The sequence below is a fragment of the Macadamia integrifolia genome, unplaced genomic scaffold, assembly GCF_013358625.1.
Source record: "Macadamia integrifolia cultivar HAES 741 unplaced genomic scaffold, SCU_Mint_v3 scaffold_143A, whole genome shotgun sequence".
Lineage (NCBI taxonomy): Eukaryota > Viridiplantae > Streptophyta > Magnoliopsida > Proteales > Proteaceae > Macadamia > Macadamia integrifolia.
In genome coordinates, this window is record NW_024870623.1 from 34,420 (window position 1) to 54,206 (window position 19,787).

At 38.5% G+C, this 19,787-nt stretch overlaps 1 protein-coding gene across 2 annotated transcripts in view; it reads left to right on the forward strand.

Annotated features, from left to right (window-relative positions):
- Positions 1-19,787, forward strand: part of LOC122070904 (purple acid phosphatase-like) — a 39,982-nt gene extending 20,195 nt beyond the window's left edge. The window contains exons 4-8 of one of the 2 annotated variants that reach the window (XM_042635136.1): positions 5,566-5,795; positions 10,633-10,771; positions 11,026-11,246; positions 18,981-19,102; positions 19,241-19,787. In XM_042635136.1, coding sequence (XP_042491070.1) covers positions 5,566-5,795; positions 10,633-10,771; positions 11,026-11,246; positions 18,981-19,102; positions 19,241-19,436 — 908 coding nt within the window. In that variant the 3' untranslated portion in view covers positions 19,437-19,787. The remainder of the gene's footprint in view (positions 1-5,565; positions 5,796-10,632; positions 10,772-11,025; positions 11,247-18,980; positions 19,103-19,240) is intronic. The other variant, XM_042635137.1, reaches the window with a different exon arrangement.

The following is a 19,787-nucleotide window of genomic DNA, read 5'->3' on the forward strand; positions in this document are numbered from 1 at the left end:
TAGATGGACTTCCAACTCTGGCTCTTTTGATAAGATTTGGAAAGCCATCTACTTTGATGTTAGCCACAAACTTGGCTGTCTTCCCATCGTTCAGTCGCTGACACCCCAAGGAAAAAGCTCACTGTTGTGTCCTGGGGTCTTCCTGTTTCTATTATCTCCCCCCTCCTGATGTATCCTTTTTCTGTGCCTTTGGGCCCCTGCCCTGTGTCTAGGTGCTTTTGATCCCCTCTCTCTTTCCTCTCCTGTATATTCTTTTCCTCCTTGGTAATAAATTTCTTTATTCACCCAAAAAAAAAAAAAAAAAAAACATTTCATAAACCAATCAAGTATAAGAAGGTGAAATTCAGGCCTCTCCCTCTCAGATTGACCTAGGATAACTATTTTCTTGTCCCGATGATACTTGTGAATATGTTTTACCTCCACTTGAGCACCTGTAGTTTGCTCCCCCCCTAAGAGAAAATTTCATATACCTTACACCAACACCGGTTTTGAGTACAGATGTCATGTATACCACTAGACCAATTCTACCGTTAACCTTCCACCCACTGCCCCTTTTCAGATGAACAGTAGTAATGTTGGAGGTAGCAAGCCTTTTATTGGCCGACCCCTAAACCAATTGAATCAGGGATAGACCAGGGCTGAGTCCACAGAAGAGCGAGGGTATTAAACGAGCAGTCCAAGAAAAGCTCCATCACTTCCACTGAACTCCCAGGGTTTGTATTTAACAACCCTAAATCAATTGTCATCAATTACCATCAATCCTCTTCTCTAGAGAAGTCTCTCAGACCAGTGAAAACCAGAACTCAAACTTGGAGAGGCAGGGTTTCCATCATTCATCATGCCTTGGCTGCAAAGAAGAAGAAGCAAGGCCCCGCCTTAGTACCAGATATTAATAGGACTCCAACCTATGACTTCGCGAATGAACTCCTCTGAAGCTAGACAGCTTTCTATTCCACCAGTGAAGCCGGATGTTTCTGTGGACTCTAGTGATTGGGCAAGATGAAAAGAAAGAGGGATTCCTCAGCTGATGATGGTTAAGATCTTGAGGAGCTTGAGATCTTCCGAAGATTCTCCACCGACCTTCTCAAACTCTCAAAATCTCCCAGTGTTCTCTCAGACCAGATGAAATCTTGGGTTTGTGAATTGAAATCAGAGGTGGAGTTACATCGTTCTTCACATAAGAAGCGATCTATACGAATCAGTGAAGATGATGTCGAGGAAAAGGGGAGTAGGGATACCCGGTATTCTCCAAATGTGGCGACTTCTTACAATAAGCTATTTACTCTTAATTTCTTTTTAGTCTCTATTACCATTTTCCTCAGTATTTCTTTCTTCTTGTTAGATTCAACAACCGTGCTCTTCCACGTGAGAAGCTCTTGAATACCAACCATGCATTTAATTAGTTGGAATGTAACAAGGCTTGGCTCTAAAACCACCAGACAAGCCCTCAACTCACACTTTCGGCGATACCAGCCCGATTTCATTTTTATCTGTGAGACCAAATTGTGTTCTCTTGACTATGGTGTCCCCCCTCGTAGTCTTAAATATTTTCTCAGCACTGGTTTTGTTGAAGGAAAAGTTAAGAAAGGATTTGGTGGTGGTTTATGGTTGCTTGGCGTAGTATCAATGCTATCTCTTAAGTGGAGCTTGGAGACCACTTTATTGCAGCCTTTCTGAATGATTCTGTGCTCGTGTGCCTTTGCTGCCTAATCTTTATTTATGCTCCCCCCCCCCCCCCCCCCCCTCCAAACACACACACACATTGGCAATGCAAGATTAGTCTTGTGGGGAACACAACCAATTCCTATCATCCCTTTCAATCCTATTTATAGTCATTGGAGATTTCAATGAACTCCTCGATGAAAAAAGACACATTTAGAGGTAAGCCAACGCCAATCAACCTCTCTCACCCTGCACCTCATAGTCTCCAACTCCTAATGTCTAATTTTTACTTGAAGAAATCAAGCCCTGTGGGTTGTGGTTTACCTGGAATAGTAAGCAAAAACCACCCAACACCATAATGGAACACCGTTGTTTAGGATTCCCTGATTGGTTTTCTATTTGTCCCGATTCAACTCTCCATACCCTCCTTTCATGTGGAATCTGATCACACGCACCTCTCCTCCTCCTTGATAGTTCTCTGTATAGGAAATCCTATAGAAATTCTTTCATTTCCAGGCCGGCTGGCTTGAACACCCGATTTTGGATTTTTTTTTCTCCTCTGAATGACGCTCCTTGAGTTGTGAGAAACTGAGAATTTTTTTAATTAAACTTGATGGAATTGCTGTTCTCCTTAAACAATGGATACCTCTTTGATCAATTCCATGGTCTTGAATCACTTGAACCCTCCGATGACATCTTGGCCAAACTCTCTGATTTAGAATCCAAAATCAAAATGCTTCTTGAGGCTGAGGAAAATATTCTAGATGCAACTCTAGACATTTGTACATTTTGGAGGGGTGATAGAAACACCAAATCTATTACTCAATGGCCAAGTGCAAACCTTAGATCTCAATGAATTCTCCATTTGGTTGTTGAGGATGGAACTAGGATCTATGATACTCCCGAAATTGCAATTTGCTAATATTTTCATGTCATTTTCACTACAACCCAATCCTCTTAGTTCCTAATTTTGTGGAAAGCGTGTGTTGAACCCGTTTTATCATCCTTGGATAACACAGCCTTGTCTAGTATCCATTTTGAGGATGAGATTAAAAGTGCTGTATTTAGTCTTGGTGCTTAAAAAGCACAGGGAATTGATGGTTTACTGGCAAGCTTCCATCATCAATGCTGGAACACTATCAAATCTGATCTCATCCAGGTTTGTTTGCAATTTTTTTGCCACCACCACATACTTTACTTTTGGGTGTAGACCACACCCACCCTCCTCACCCTCATTCCCAAAAAGGACAATGCTTCTTCTGTGGAAGATTTCAGACCTATCAGTCTGTGCAACACAGACTGCTATCTAAAATAGTAGTTAACAGGCTGAAACCTCACCTCAATAATAATATCTCACCTTATCAGGCCTCCTTTGTTAAAGGGTGTCGTATTTCTGATAATGTCATCATTGCGCATATGTCTTCATTGTTTGCACAGAAAGTAAAAATGGTAAGGTGGGCTTTCTTGCCCTTAAACTTGACATGTCTAAAGCCTATGATAGGCTTGAGTGGTTTTTATCAGGGAAATCTGCGACTTTCTTGGCTATAATCATCATTGGTGTGACATTATATGTAAACTTTTCACCTGTTCCTTCTCTATCAAATTAGAGGGGAGCATCTTCAAATAGATTGAACCATCTTAAGGATGCCGACTGAGCCCTTACATATTTATTACTGCGATGGAATGCCTATCTCGTCTCCTCCAAGTTTGTCGTGACCTAAATATTTTTAAGGGTATTAAATCACTCGAAATGCTCCTGAAATCATTCATCTTCTATTCGCTGATGATACCCTCCTTTTTTTGTTGAGCTACTATTGAAGATGTCACCACCCTCAAATCCATTTTCTCTCTTTTTCAGGTCTCTCAGGGCAACAAATCAATCTAGCAAAATATGGTATATTTTTCAGAGCAATAACCCTGAGAACCCTAAAAATTCCATTAGTCGCTTGCTAGGGGTTAAAGAGTGGACAATAATTCCAAATATTTTGGCACCTCTTGTTTCCCTCCTAGATCCAAAGCACTTGCCTCAATCATTTGTCTGAGTTTGCAGTCAGATTATCTGATTGGAAGTGCAATCTCCTCACCCAAACAGATGGAACGATCCTGATTAAGTCTGTTTTAAGTTCCATTCCCACATACCTTATGTCTTGCTTTCTTTTCCCTAAAATGGTATGTAAACAATTCGACTCTACACATGCCACTTTTTGGAAAGGAGAGAACATATCTGAGAAGGCCCTTATCCTTATCTCTTGGACCTCTATTTGCAAATCCAAACATGCAGGTGGTTTGAGAATCAGGGAGTGCTTTGTCCACAACAAAGCACTCCTTAAAACTTTCTTGGTGATTACTCATTCAACCTAATTGTTTGTGGATATGGATCCTGATAGCCAAATATTTCCGTTCTCACTCTATCCTTGGTATGGATGTTGTCTGGGCTAAAGGGTCTTGATTTTGGAACGGCTTAGAGGCAAGTTTTCCTGATCTATATAACCTTATTTTATGGAGGGTGGCAATGGCCAAACCATCAACATTTGTAAAGACCCTTGGTTATCTAACCTTGAAGGTTTTCGTATTCGTCAATCGGTTACTGCACACCCCTTATATTGTAAAGTTGAAGACCTTTTAATTAATAGGAATTGGAACTGAAATCTGATTTTCAATATCTTTCCCGAATCAAATTGCTGAAGCTATTACTGGTCTTCCACACTATACTCCCCATCATGACCAAGTTTTCTCACCTTCAACTAAATCCGGTATTCTCATCTAAAGCTGCAGCTTCCTTTTTGAATTGCCAGTCCGTGCCTCAATCTGGCACTGATAACTTGGTTTGGAAAACCATTTGGAATTTTTTGTCTCACCCCAAGCTTTAACTCTTCCAATAGAAGATTCTGAAGGGTGGAATCCCTTATCTGTCAAGGCTAAAGAATTTCATGAATATGGATGACAAATGTAAGCTTTGCTATTTAGGGGAGGAAACTGGTAGGCACATCTTCCTCTCTTGTATTTTGTCAAAAGGAATTTGGGCTGTGGGACACTTTTGGCTTCCATATGAAACACCTTCATGGCCCCAATTTATTGGGTAAATTAAAAACTTAATTACCAACCCAAGGATTACCAAAACTGATAAATTTCACATTCTCATTGTTGGATCGTTCACATCTTACTTCCTCTGGAATTTGAGAAATAATTTTATTTTCAGGAATGCTAATCCCAACCCTCACCATTTGCTCAATCTGGTTAGCCAGTGCGAATGTGATCTCCATCTGTCCTTTTGTCCCAATGACTTCAATAATCCTCAACCCCAACCACTTCCCTCCCTCCCTAATTTTACCTAAACTCTCAACTATGGACCACCCCATCATCATTAATGATGGCAGCTTTGACCCAAACTCAGAAGAGGCCGGATGGGCAGCAATTGTTATATCTAATAACCATTTTTTTGCAGCCCATATAAATTTTGGGTTTGCAGGAACGGTCCAAGAAACAGAGGCACGAGGGATCCAACAGGGAATCAATGGAGCTTATCGTTGGGATGCAAAAGCATAGAGATATGGACGGACTCAACAGAAATGGTGAAGTGGCTAATGCAACCGGAAGAAGATCCTTGGCCTTGGGAACTATTCTCATTACTTTTTGACTAGCTTAAGAAGATGGACAGATCGGTTATTAGCATAGCTCACAATTTAGCTATTAAAGCTAGTAGTGGGAAAAAGTATGGATAATATTGTAGGCCTTATGCTTCCTTAGTTCAATGCATGTTTTTATTTCATGGAAAAAAAAAAAAAGACTCTTAAGACTTATTAGTGAACTTATCCTTGTGAGTTGTGACAAAATATTGATTTTATGTGTTAGTGCTCAAACTTGCTTTCATGTGGATCTCACAGTCTAGTACGTCATTTGCAGGGGACCTTGGTCAGACTTTGAATTCAAATAGCACACTCACTCATTACGAAATGAACCCGATCAAGGGGCAAACAGTGCTGTATGTTGGTGACTTCTCTTATGCAGATGACTATCCATTTCATGACAACGTTAGGTGGGATACATGGGGCAGGTTCATTGAAAGAAGTGCTGCTTATCAACCTTGGATATGGACAGTGGGAAATCATGAGATCGACTTGGATCCTCAAATTGTAAGCACTCAAAAACCTATCCAAACCCTAACATACTACTACAAAGTCAACATTTTCTATCAGAATGTTTATCAGGTTTTCATCACTTGTCTAAGGAAACAAGTTTGTTTAATTTCATAGGGATGTTCTTTTAACTTCTTGAGCATGTAAATTGGGAACTCATACACCATGCAAATATTCAGAGCATACCAATGAAAGAGAGTTCCTATATAGGGCAGTGCAGTGGAAAATTAAATTTAATTCTCTTATCATATTACCCCTATGATCAAGTTTCACGTGAGTATAGGATATTAAAAATTCCTTCACATGAAAAGGGGAGAATAGTTACCTTGAACACCACAAGTGGAACGCCTCCTAGGGAACTTAGCTCTTCCACTACCAAGCAACGCAAGAAACTCTTGAGGTGAACTCATCGGCAAACACATGGAGAACCCTCCCTAACCTCTAGGACTCTATACCCTAGACACACTGCTACTCAAGGAAGAAGGAGGAAGACTTCAAAATTGGGATAAACAATCCCTAATACAAAACAATCCTTGAGAGAGAGAGAGACCCCATTCCTCTCCCTTCTTTATTGATTTGAAACCCCAAGACAAGTTTCCAAATAAAACTGTCTTATCTCTCTTATCTCATTCTTATATTAAATGATAGGGATATCTCTACCTTTGATAAAATATTGAATAATATCTTTAATAAAATATATTTACCAATGAAACATATTTTCTATAAAATACTTCCGAAGAACCAGACTGAATCATATTTTGTGGAGGAGTTCTTCTCCACATCCCTGGCCATCTACCAGAATTTCACTGAGTTTCTGATTTGAAGTTGATACAAATCCCCTGAAATGTGGTTCTGTTGATTAACTGTTATTCTGGTTATTTTGTGGGCAACTGAAACCTCTCACTTAAGGCTTCTAGGAATCCATCACCTCCCTACTTAATGTGGCTTTTCAGCTATCTATGTGCTGACATAGTATTTAGTGTCTATATTCATTTCCCCTACCTTAAATATTTCTAAGTTCTTGGCAAAAGGACCAAATCAAGTGTTTCTAGCTGATCTGTACTTTTATCTCAATTAAGTATCCATATAAAATTTTTTAAGGGGAATTTAATTAGGAGGGAAAAGACCAACACCTTTTCGTACTTAGTGGGCTGTCAAGAATCCATTTGCTCATTCCTCCTTTCATAAAAGTAGGTTGGGTGATGGATTGTCTTGGTGGTGGACATAATGCATGTAGGACGCTTTGTCTTGGTCGATCTATATTGGTACGTTAGGTAGACAGCCGGTACCTTATTATAGTCTGTCGTAATAAGCCTGTGTTTGATCTATAGTTGTGCGTCAGGTAGACAACTGGCACTTTATTATAATCAACCATAACTAGTCAATCATTTTGCATGGATCCTTGCGTTCATCCTTACTTGGAACCTCCATGTAGCCGAACCCATTAGGTTGGGATAAAGCTTTGGTTGTTGTTGTTGTTGTTGTACCAATATATATATATATATATATATATTTAACTCTTATATCTCACAAAGTGGTAGTTGATTACACCTGGGTCTCTCCACTTAACAATATTGTGTAACAAAACTTAGGTCATGTGAATAATTACTGTCAAAACACTAATCATTTCATGTACAGAGAATCTGAACCATTGATTGGATAACCCAAATATTTTCAAACCATTTATATAATAAATATTAATACTAATTCATATTTTAATTTTTTTTAAACAATTTACAAAACGTCCACCAGATCTGGATTCCATCCAATTATTTTTAGATATATCTCTCTTTGATATTCTCCTTAATGGAAGTGGATTCCTTTTCGAACATCTCTTTCATTCATAGAGAAATTCAACGCACCAATATATAGTTAGGATACATCAACTTTTGGTAAACCAAAATCCATAATGTCTTAATGCAACGATAGGGAACTCTCAAGTCTAGGGACCAATCATAATCTATCAATGAAATCTTGTTCTTCAAACAATTGCGATGAATCCATTCGAGATTCTTGTCTGATCCATTTCAATGTGCACATGTATGTACAATCACATTTGTCTCTTGAATCAACATTTTATAGATCACAAGATGACCACATTAACAAAACGCCAATTATATCCCTAAACATGAACAATTCTAGGTAAAGACCTAGGTACAACTGTCAAGATATGTACCATGATAGGGGAAGTTGTAACCAACAAGGATCTGTAACCAATAACTATAATAGAGAGAGAGAGAGAGAGAGAGAGAGAGAGAGAGAGAGAGAGAGAGAGAGTCCTTGCAGTCCCCCTATCACCAGTATTTATTAACACCCAAAGTAGTACAATCAAACTAGGAAACAAAGTCCTTATGCCACAAGCAAGATAAAATAAGAAGTCTATCCTAATTAGTAAGTAGAGATCTATCCTAACTAGGGAAAGAAATAAACTAAAGCAAGGAAGTAAAACTCCATCACAATAAGGACACTCCCCCTATCGTGGTTTATATATCTTAGCACTCCCCCTCAAGCTGAAGTATATATTTATCAAAAGGAAACCTCCAGCTTGGACCAACAAGAATAGAAAATTAAACGTAAAACTGGTCTTGAGTAGTAGTGGTAGACTTCAGAGAGCATAAAGAATACTCCAATCATACACATCATAAAGCCAATAGCATCAAAGGCTTTTCCCGAGGAAGGTAGATAGTAGGTAAGCAAGTAGCAACATCAGGTTGCCGGGGTAAGCATGTAGCAGCATCAGGTTTTCGGGGACCAAGTAGCAACATCAGGTTGCTAAGTATCAAGTAGCATCAAGGTGCCGAGTATTTAGTAGCGGCATCAGGGTGCCCGAGTATCAAGTAGCAGCATTAAGGTGCCAAGTATTAAGTAGCAGCATCAAGGTGTCGAGTATCAAGTAACAATATCAGGGTACCAAGTGTTAAGTAGCAACATCAAGGTGCCGGCTATCAAGTAGCATCGTCAAGGTACCGACTATCAAGTAGATAATAACTCCAATCTCCCCCTCACGAGTAGCATGACACATGGACAGACAATGCCCAATAATCAGCATCTCGAAGGATGAGCAGCACAAATAATCTCATAAGCAAGATCATCACAAGAAAATAATTTCCAATCTCCCCTTCATTGGAGGAAATTATCTCTGGCATTGCTATCTGTTGCTGCAAATCTGGGATGGAATCTCCAACAACCGGATGTCAAGAATGCATTCTTGAATGGAGATCTTGAAGAGGAAATTTATATGGATGTTCCTTTTGGCTTTGCCACTCCTTCCAGTGCCGGACGTGTTTGCAAGTTGAAGAAGATGTTGTACGGTCTCAAACAGTCTCCTATGGCATGGTTTGGCCGGTTTATGAAAGCTATGATAAGCTTTGGATATAGATAGAGTCAAGCTGATCACACCTTGTTCACAAAAGCGAAAGGTTATCAGGTCATTGCTCTGATTGTGTACGTTGACGATATTGTGAATACTAGTAATAATGATGAGGAGATCCTTAAGGCCTTACTAGCGGTAGAGTTCGAGACTAAGGACCTTGGACCCCTTCGGTATTTCCTTGGGATTGAAGTGGCTAGATCTAATAGAGGTATCTTCCGAAAGGAAGTATGTTTTGGATCTCCTTAGTGAGACAGGTATGCTTGGGTGCAAGCTTGTGGATGCTCCTATGGAGGTTAATCATCAGCTGAGTAGTGAAATGGGTGACTCTGTTGATAAAGAGCAGTACCAGAGACTTATTGGCCGTCTGATCTACTTGTCTTACACCAGGCCTGATATTGCTTATGCTATGTGTATTACTGTTTTTTTCATGATCCCAGGATACCTCACCTTGATGCTGTGTACCGGATCCTACGGTACTTGAGCTCCGCTCCTGGAAAAGGTATTTTGTATTCTAATCAGGGGCACTTGAAGATTTAGGCCTTTACTAATGCTGACTGGGCTGGATCTATTGACAATTGGCGATATACCTCTGGGTGTTGTACTTTCCTTGGAGGGAACCTTGTTACTTGGCGTAGCAAGAAACAATTCGTAGTATCTCGGTATACTGCTGAAGTTGAGTATCGCGTAATGGCCCAAGGGATTTGTGAGCTGGTTTGGCTTAAGAGCCTACTGAGTGATCTCCGAGTTAATGTTGAAGGTCCTATGCGTCTGTATTGTGATAACAAGGCAGCCATCAGCATCACTCACAACCACGTTCAACATGATAGGACCAAGCATATTGAGATTGATAGACATTTCATCAAAGAGAAGCTTGACTAAGGGACTGTTTGCATTCCCTTTGTTAGTATTGCAAATTAGTTAGTTGTTGTGTTTACCAAGGCTGTTCACTGTAAGGCATTTCATCCTCTCGTCTCCAAGTTGGGCATGTATGATATATTTGCACCAACTTGAGGTGGAGTGTTGAGAGGACAGTAGTTAATTTTATTCTTACCTTGGTTAAGTTTTATTATTTACCATTTACTGTAGTAAATCTTTTAGATAGGGACGCTTAGTCAGCGTATCTTGTAGATAGGGATGCTTAGTCAGCGGTATCTTACTTCCCTTATTTGATTTATTGTAATTTTCTTATAAATAAGAAAGACCTCTGTCATTACTGAGTACTGATAAGTCAAATCATTCTCTAAATCTCTGATTCTCAACTAATTGTTTTCATCCATGTTGGAATATGTCTAAGAAATCTATGTGAAAAGGAAAACAATGGAACTTTGAATGATGAACACTACTTCAATGTTACCGTTGATTCTATTTGATACTATTCATATATTGGTTTTTATTTTTGCAATTATAAACAATAACTAGAACATATGTATAAGCTAACAATGCTGATTTTATTTATTGTAGGGTGAATTTGTGGCTTATAAGCCCTATACAAATCGATTTCATGTGCCATATCATTCTTCATATAGTATTTCACAATTTTGGTACTCAATCAAACGAGCTTCAGCATATATCATTGTCCTTGCTTCATATTCAGCATTTGGTAAGGTTGAACAATCTGCTAAATTGCTTAACTAAAATGTATAATATTCTGCATTGTAAAGGGCCAGTCACAATTTTTGAGCATCATAGAAGTTATAAGGTTGACTCTTTTTGTTCTAATTTATGAATATAGCTTGATCTTATGCATATTAAATGCTCTTAATAAAAAAATCATGTTAGATGTAACAATTGGGTTAGATTAATTTAAATAGGCTAGATTATTTCGTGATAAATCTAGTTATCTTCTACTTTCAGGACCGTACAGTTCTCAATACTCTTGGCTTCAACAAGAGCTACCTAAAGTGAATAGAAGTGAGACACCATGGTTGATCATCCTTATGCATTCACCATTGTATAACAGCTACTACGGTGCCTATATGGAAGGAGAAGCTATGAGAGTAGTATTTGAACCATGGTTTGTAAAATACAAAGTTGATGTCGTATTTGCTGGCCATGTTCATGCATATGAAAGATCTGTAAGTTACTGTCCTTTCTCATTATGTTACTTCGTTTGAACATGTCTATTTTGTAGTGTTGGTAAGATTTAAAATTTTAGCCGGGGAAAATTAGCATTTGCTAAGGATTTCCAAAGTGTTGGGGATGGGAGAATGCCAAATCAAAATTTGGCCACAGGACTTGATCATTGGATGCATTAGGGTATTCGAAATAAACAAAAAAGGGTTTGACTTATCAGTGTCACAAGCACAACACCTCTAAGGATTTCAGCAATTTGTGTAGGTGTCTCCACTTGGTAGTCTAGGTCTCCCTTCTTCAACAATAGAGGTTAGGGTTCACAATCATGGTCTTAGGAGAAGTTGAGAAAGAGATAAGTTCAAAACTCAAAATTTCTTTCAATCGATATCTTTTCTCCTTCACCTTAGCATCATAGATGAGGGACCCTAATCATGAGTGAGACCCTTAAGCCAAGTGGAGGGATCCTATTGGGTGATCCTGCTAGGCTTTTTTCATTTTTTCTTTTATTTATCAAAAGTATTGGAACTTAAGTGATAAATAAACTTAGTTTACTTATGTAATAGTACCTTAGAGTAACAACCAACGATCACCATGGAACTGTGACTGCTGGTTCACAGAATCGTAACTAGCAGTCTCCCTTGCCTTTATTATTTATAACTAAGCAAATATAACAAAATAGGAAACTAGAATATAAAGATCTACCCCAATTGGAAACAAGACAAAATAGGTAGGAAAACAAGTAAAAGGAATAAAATCCTATACTGATAGGCAAAGGAAAATCGTGGGAGCCAAGGCACCCCACCGACCCACACGCATATGTGTCCTTTGTACCCCCACCGTACAAAGAGTCCATGTAGCTACTTTAGCACTCCCCCTCAAGCTGGAGCATATAGATCACCCATGCCTAGCTTGGAACATCCTTTTTTGAACATAGGACCAAACAAGGTTTGATAAACATATCTCAAAGTTTGTTAGCGGAAGCAACAAATGGAGTGATGATCAACTTCTTCATAACAACATTACGCACAAAATGGTAATCCACTTCAATGTGCTTAGTTCTCTCGTAAAACGCAGGATTATTTGTAATATAAATAGCCATATGATTATCACAAAACATCTTCATGGGTTGAGTGATTGGAAACCCCAACTCATTAAGCAATGACTTTAACCACATCTACTTAGCTGCAGTATGAGCCATGGCTTGATACTTAGCTTCTGGACTAGACCTGCAACAATAGATTGCTTCTTACTTCACCAAGTTCAAACAAATGTGTAATAACTGGTGGTTGATCTCCTGTTACCATCAGCACTAGCCCAATCAACATCAAAGAAGCCAACCAAATTAACACTATGATGGGGATGATAAACGAGGCCCTTTCCTAGAGCTCCTTTCAAAAACTTCAAGATACGATAGATTGTGTCCCAATGTATCTTCTTTAGAGATTGCATGTACTGACTAACCACTAACAATAAATGATATGTCCGATCTAGTTACAGTGAGGTAAATAAGTTTTCCCACTAATTTCCTATATCGGTGTTTGTCTTCAAAGTCCTTACCATCAGTAGCCCCAAACTTTTGATGGGGATTCATAGGGGTATCGACTGGTTTGGAAGACAGTAGCCCCGTAATTAAACAAAAGATCAAAAACATATTTCGTTCGGGATAAGCTAATCCCTTTATCACTTTGAAGAACTTCAATGCCAAGAAAATATAGGAGGGAACCCAAATCCTTCATCTAGAAATGCTAATGAAGGTAATATAAGTCCAAAGGTTGCTTTTTGGGATACCATAATCCGACATCAGATGTGCTTTTCAAATATTTAAACATTCTTTTAACAGCTGTGAGGTGCGATTTCTTAGGATTAGCTTGAAATCGAGTACATGTACATACACTGAACGTAATGTCCGGTCCACTAGCTGTTAGATATAGTGTATGAAATAACCTAGAGGGGGGTGTATGAAATTTTAAATCCTTTTCGATTACTTTGAATCCCAAGTGTGATTGCAAGAAAGAAATGCGGAATAAAGGTAATTACAATCACACAACACCAAGATTTATATGAAATTTTAAATCCTTTTCAATTACTTTGAATCCCAAGAGTGATTGCAAGAAAGAAATGCGGAATAAAGGTAATTACAATAAACAACAAGAACAATAATCTTCGACTTTTGATGTTGAACAAACATTGAGTGATCTAAGTAGCACTGTGATAACCCATAACGAAGAACAATATAACTAAATTTGTCAGAACACGCACATGGTGACTGCTTCAACTCATAGATGGCCGTATGAAGTTTGTATACTCTATCAGAATTCTCCCCCTAAGCGACATATCTTGGAGGTTGCTCTATATAAACCTCTTCTTGAAGATCCTTATAGAAAAGCATTTTTTATTTTTATTTGATAAAGAGGCCAATCAAGTTGACAATGAGATAGATAAGAACTCGAACAGAGTTTAACCGTGCCACCGGAGAGAAGGTTTCAAAGTAGTCCACACTATAGGTTTGAGTATCTCCTTTGGCTACCAACGCACTTTAAGACACTCAACAGGACCATCAAGATTATATTTAGTAGTGTATGCCCATCGACAATACATAAGATCCTTACCTGGAGGTAAATCCGGAAGAGTCCATGTATGACAAGATAACAATGCATCCATTTCCGTTTCCATAAACACTTTCCACCTAGGGTGTGACAAGGCCTCATGATGAGACTTAGGAACAAAATTAGTGGACAAGGAAAAATAAAAAAATTGGGTTAGTCAGAAGGACCCACAGTACCAAGATCAGGCTGGTTGGTGGGCAGAGCAGAATCAGTGGTGGAGGATGGCAACACAGTTTGCCGACGCTGCTGATTCCCTTGTAGAGGAGGAGCAGGACCCAAAAGAGTAGGCTCATTGATAGGAACCGGGAGAGGTGGTTTAGGAGTAGGAGCTGCAGGCACAGTTAGAGAGGGAAAAGAAGTCGAATAATAAGTAGTACTTTCAAAGAAAGTAACATCAACATTGACAAATCACCGATGAGAAATAGGGTCATAACATTTATACCCTTTTTGAGTTTGAGAATAACCAAGAAATAAACATTTAATAGCCCGAGGAGATAATTTATCAACTTGGGGTTGTAAAATATGAACAAAGCACACACAACAAAAAATGCGAGGATGAAGACTAAACAAAGATTCATGGGGTAAAAAACCGAAAATGGGGTATGATTATCCAATACAGACGAGGGCATGCGATTAATGAGATCATAGGCAGTAAGAATTGCATCACACTAAAATTGTTTACGAACATGCATGTGAATCATAATGGACCGTGCAACTTCCAACAAGTGTCTATTTTTCCGCTCAATGACTCCATTTTGTTGAGGAGTATATGAGCAACTGGTTTGATGAATCATGCCATGAGATAAACAAAACTTAGAGATTTCTTGCCAAGTATATTCAAGTGCATTGTCCGAAAAATTTTAATGGAAACATCAAACTGAGTTTTTATTTCATGATAAAAGTTTTTGAACATAGAGAGAAAATTGTGACCATTCCTTTAACAAATAGATCCAAGTCAAGCGAGAATGATCATCAACAAAACTAGCTAAATAAGAAAAATAAAATCTATTACTAGCCTGACAGGGACTCCAAATATCTGAATGAACTAACGAAAAAAAAAGAGGAACTACGAGTCACACTACGAGCAGGAAATGTAGTGTGATGATGTTTCCTGAGTTCACATCCTCACTCAAGACGAGAAGGAGACTGACAACTTGAGACCATCAACTTAAGTTTAGATGATGAGGGATGACCAAGACGAAAGTGCCAATGAAGAGGAGATCCACTAGTAGTTGTAGCAGCAGCAGTAGACGGACTAGTGCCATCCAAATAATATAAGCCAGTCCTCTCAAGCCCTCCACCAATTGTCCTTCTGGTCTAAAGATCCTGAAAGACATAAGATGGGAAAAAGGTCATAGAAAAATTAAGAGATTTAGTAAGTCGACTAACAAATAGAAGGCTTAAGGGCAACTTGGGAACATAAAGAGCAAGAGACAGATTCATAGATGAGGTGGGAGAGACCACACCATGACCTGTCACTTAAGTAGAGGCACCATCAGCAAGAATAACAGGAGAAGTTAGAAACTTTAGAAATGGAAGAAAACAAGTTGAACTTACCCGTCATATGGCAGGAGCGCCAGAATCAATGATCCATGGCGTGGGAGAAGTAGAGGTAAGAAGAGCAGAGATACTTGTGTGGGCTAAAATGGCAGTGGAAGTGGAGGCTAATGCAGACTCAAGCTGTAGGAGACGCTTAAGTAGTTGATTAGAGTCATCACGAGACTCAAGTCCAGTGGAAGAAGCTCCTGGTCCAAATGCAAAGGTGGTGTCTCCAGAGGTACCATGCTCACTAGGAGGATCAGTAGCAGCAGTATTGGCTAATTCATTAGCCCACTCCGGCCGGCCATGTTTTGTCCAACATGTTTCAACAGTGTGATTTGCTTTACCACAATAGTTGTATTGACGAGATGACTTGTCAACTGGCTGTTCTCCTGTACCACGTCCATAAGAGCCATGACCACAGTCCTTTCCAGAACCACGACCAGCAACAAAGGAAGAGTCATCTTTAGTAGAAGTGTCAAGCTTGGATGGAGTGACCAAACGATGAAGATGGGAGAAGACCTCATTGAGCGAGGGCACCTTCTTGCCAGTAAGAAGTTGACCTTTAACAGATAATAATTAGAATGAAGTCCAACCAAGAATTTTTCCATGTGGAACTCAGCATGTTGTTGCTTCAATTGATTCCGATTAGTGGTAAAAGGCTGATGTATATGAAGTTCTTCAAGAATGCCTTTATACTCACTAAAATTCTAAGAGTTTTGTCACCCTGCTTGAAGTTGAACATCTGTTCTTACAAGTATGAGAACTATTTTTCTCCTATGAGAAACTCTCCTGCAAATCTTTCCGAACCCGCTTGGCAAGAGCGTGGAACAGGACATTGGAAGTAATAGAAGTTTCAACACTGTTCCACAACCACATTTTAACAATGGAGTTCTCACGCATCCAATCGTTATAAGCAGTTTTAGTGGTAGGATACTAGGATCCTTAGGATCAATTTTGGGAGGATCATCAATAATGTATTGAAGCTTTCCCTTAGCATGAATATAAGCTTATACAGTCTGGGCCCACAGTAGATAGTTAGAGACTCCGGAAAGCTTGATAGTAGTTACCTGGATTTAAACATTATCAGTGGGGGATTTTGGTTTAGCCATTACCGCAGCAAGAGCAGTAGAAACTCAACCAAATAAGTTGAGAGTAAGATAACAATAAGGAAGTAACTCAAGAGGAGCAAGAGACACTGATCTGTAGAAGTCACAATAGCTGGCAGCAGAAAAACTCACAAATATGGCCCTTGCGGCAGCAACAAGCTGGGGATTTTAGGTTAAAAAGAAAAAAACAGAAATAGGCTCAAAGTAGGATCGAGGGAAGCACCTGATGAGGGGAATGAAACCCCAAAACTCGAGTCTGATTAGAGAACATGGGCAGAAGTTATTGGAGAAACTTTGGAGCAGAAAAAATCCCAGAAAACAGAGCAGCCGCAAGTACAGGAGAGAAAGCAGCAGCACAAAATCAGGCCATCTGAAGATGCTGAAAGAAGGATCAAGCCTTCCTCTAGGTGGGTGCAATCAAACCTCAAAAACTCATAAACATCAGCTGGCAGAATAGGAGGTAATAGCAACCTCAATAACTTGTAGGAAAAATTCCAGAATTTGGAATCACAACCATCATATGAAGAAACCTGATTTTCAGATGCAGAAAACTTCATCAAGGCAAAAGTAGCAGTAGATGAGCGCCCTAGTTGTCCATATCATCATTAACCAGGGAAAAATCTTGTAGATAGGCAGCATAGGTAGCTGCAACCATGATTGACTACAGTCCTGTAATGGACTATCAAAACAGAGATCGAATGAAGAGGAGATGACAAGTAATTTAGTGCTCTAATACCATGTAACAATACCTTAGACTAACAACCAGCAATCACCAATGGTGAAGAAGAAGAAGAGAACTGCGACTGCTAGTTCACAGAATCATAACTAGCAGTCTCCCTTGACTTTATTATTTATAACTAAAGCAAATACAACCAAAAGGAACCTAGAATATAGATATCTACTCCAATTAGAAACAAGACAAATTAGGTAGGAAAAACGAGTAATGGGAATAAAATCCTATACTAATAGGCAATGGAAAATCGTGGTAGCCAAGGCGCCCTACCGAGCCACACACACATGTGCCCTCTGTACCCCCACGGTACAAAGGGTCCATGTAGATACTTTAACAGCTTATTACACAACCTAGACCTAAAAGGATGGTAAACTAGTAATAGAGAGCCCACAAATTGGTAAAGTATATACCTCCTAGTCTGACTTCACAATATCATTCTACAGGTCAATGAGCATGGAATACTACACCGTCTATAATCCTAATCTGTTGGAAACATACTATTAGGGGATCTTGTTAGAATAAGTGTGCCGCAGGGGCACAATGGGGATTTCCCCCCTCCATTGACCCTATTTAGAGTGGTGCTGCTAGATGGGGGAGGGTATAGTTGTAATTGAGTTATGACCTGTACTCCTGTTTGCGTTAGGACTTGTACTCCTCATATGGTTAGGACTTGTACTCCTGTTATGACTCTACTTTGCTTATTATAAATAAAGGGCTTGGGCGATCAATTAGATCACTCCTGCATTCTCCCCAATTTTGCTCTCAACAGATCTTGACTGTGAATTGGATATAATACTTTCATAAATTTTATTAAATATAATTATTTAAATGATAATAATATTTAAGACTACTTATAAACACTTTAAAAAATTGCCACCGAACTCAGAATTTAGTTCAATCACAATCAAGGATTTTCCACTTGATATTCTCCCTATACGGTAAGTGGATTCTATATTGAGAGTCTCTATTCACAAATGAACGATGTGAATCTAATGCACCTATAATTAGCCAGTATTGGAATCAACCTTTTCTGCACCAAAATGCACAAGGTCCAACTGCAATGGTGAAGACCTCTCAGGTATGGAGACCCGAGTACCAATGATGAGAATCTTATCACTAAATAACATCATATGACATTCCATGCAAAACTCTGAAAATGTTCAAGGTTGTTACACATAATAAATGAGTACTTACAATTATATTTCTGGAATATCATTCACTAGAAATATACAATGTAACAATCATATGAACTGAATAACTGGTTCAGTCACTTGTTGTAAACAATTTAAAGCCCTAACCTTAGGGAATATACAATTACACAAAATATGGTAAGAACTAATTGAATTTAAACTATCTATGTTTGATGAACACACACAAATCCAACACAAATTTTTGTAAAATTAAAAATATAACTTCATATTGTTTCTTGCTGCTACATATATAGAAGCTCCAAAATTGAAGTATCAAATTCCGTAACATACTTCCTGCGTCTACAATGTCTTTTCTAATGTTTTTATTCTTTAGGTTCCTGTGAGTAGTTATAGTCCAAGATTGTATTAAGAAGGAAATAAAAAGGAAAAAAAGACTCCAATTGTGAAATCTAACAAAATGTATTGAGAAAATTATTGGTTGTTAGAATAAGCTCTTGTACAATACTTCAACTACGCTATATCCTTTTTCTTTTGTAAGAGGAAGAGATTGTCATGGAATTAGAGTTCTTTTTTGAACATTGGTTAATATTCATTACAGGAACGTGTATCAAACATTGCATACAACATTACAAATGGTCTATGCACACCTATAAGTGATCCAAATGCACCTGTATACATAACAATTGGTGATGGAGGGAATATTGAAGGCCTAACGACCATGTAAGAATGTAGTTCAACTTGTTTAAAATAGGTGTGATGGTTTACGTTTGCTTTGTTCTTTTTATCCCAGAGCTTCATTTTATTCATGGTATATAAATCATCAATATTGTTCTAATTTTATTCCTTAAAACTCTGCAGCATGACAGAGCCACAGCCTCAGTATTCCGCATTTCGTGAAGCCAGTTATGGTCATGGTATTTTTTCTATTAAGAACCGGACCCATGCTTACTTTGGCTGGCATCGAAATCAAGATGGATATGCTATAGAAGCCGATTCATTATGGTTATACAATAGATACTTTCATCCTGTGAATGAAACCGTTAGTTCAATGTGATTGTGATGAGGACATCATCCAAGGAATTAGGACATATCAGAGGAGACATTGACGAACACAACAACATATCACTACATTGTGGCTAGATGTCTCTTGTGTGGATGCATATTTCTATTTACTTATGTGTAGCTTGTTTAATTTTGTTGTATTTTTATTTTAGTTAGTGTACAATCTGTTGTGTATTAACGTTGTAAGAGAGTTATTAAGGAGTTATTAATAGAGAAGCAGTTATTAGGGAGTAGTTATTACTGGAAAAGTAGTTTTTAGGGAGTTATTTCTCCTTTTTCATTTTGGATTTTAAAAGGTTGTATTTGGACAATCAATGGAATAAAGAATTAATGAATAGAAATA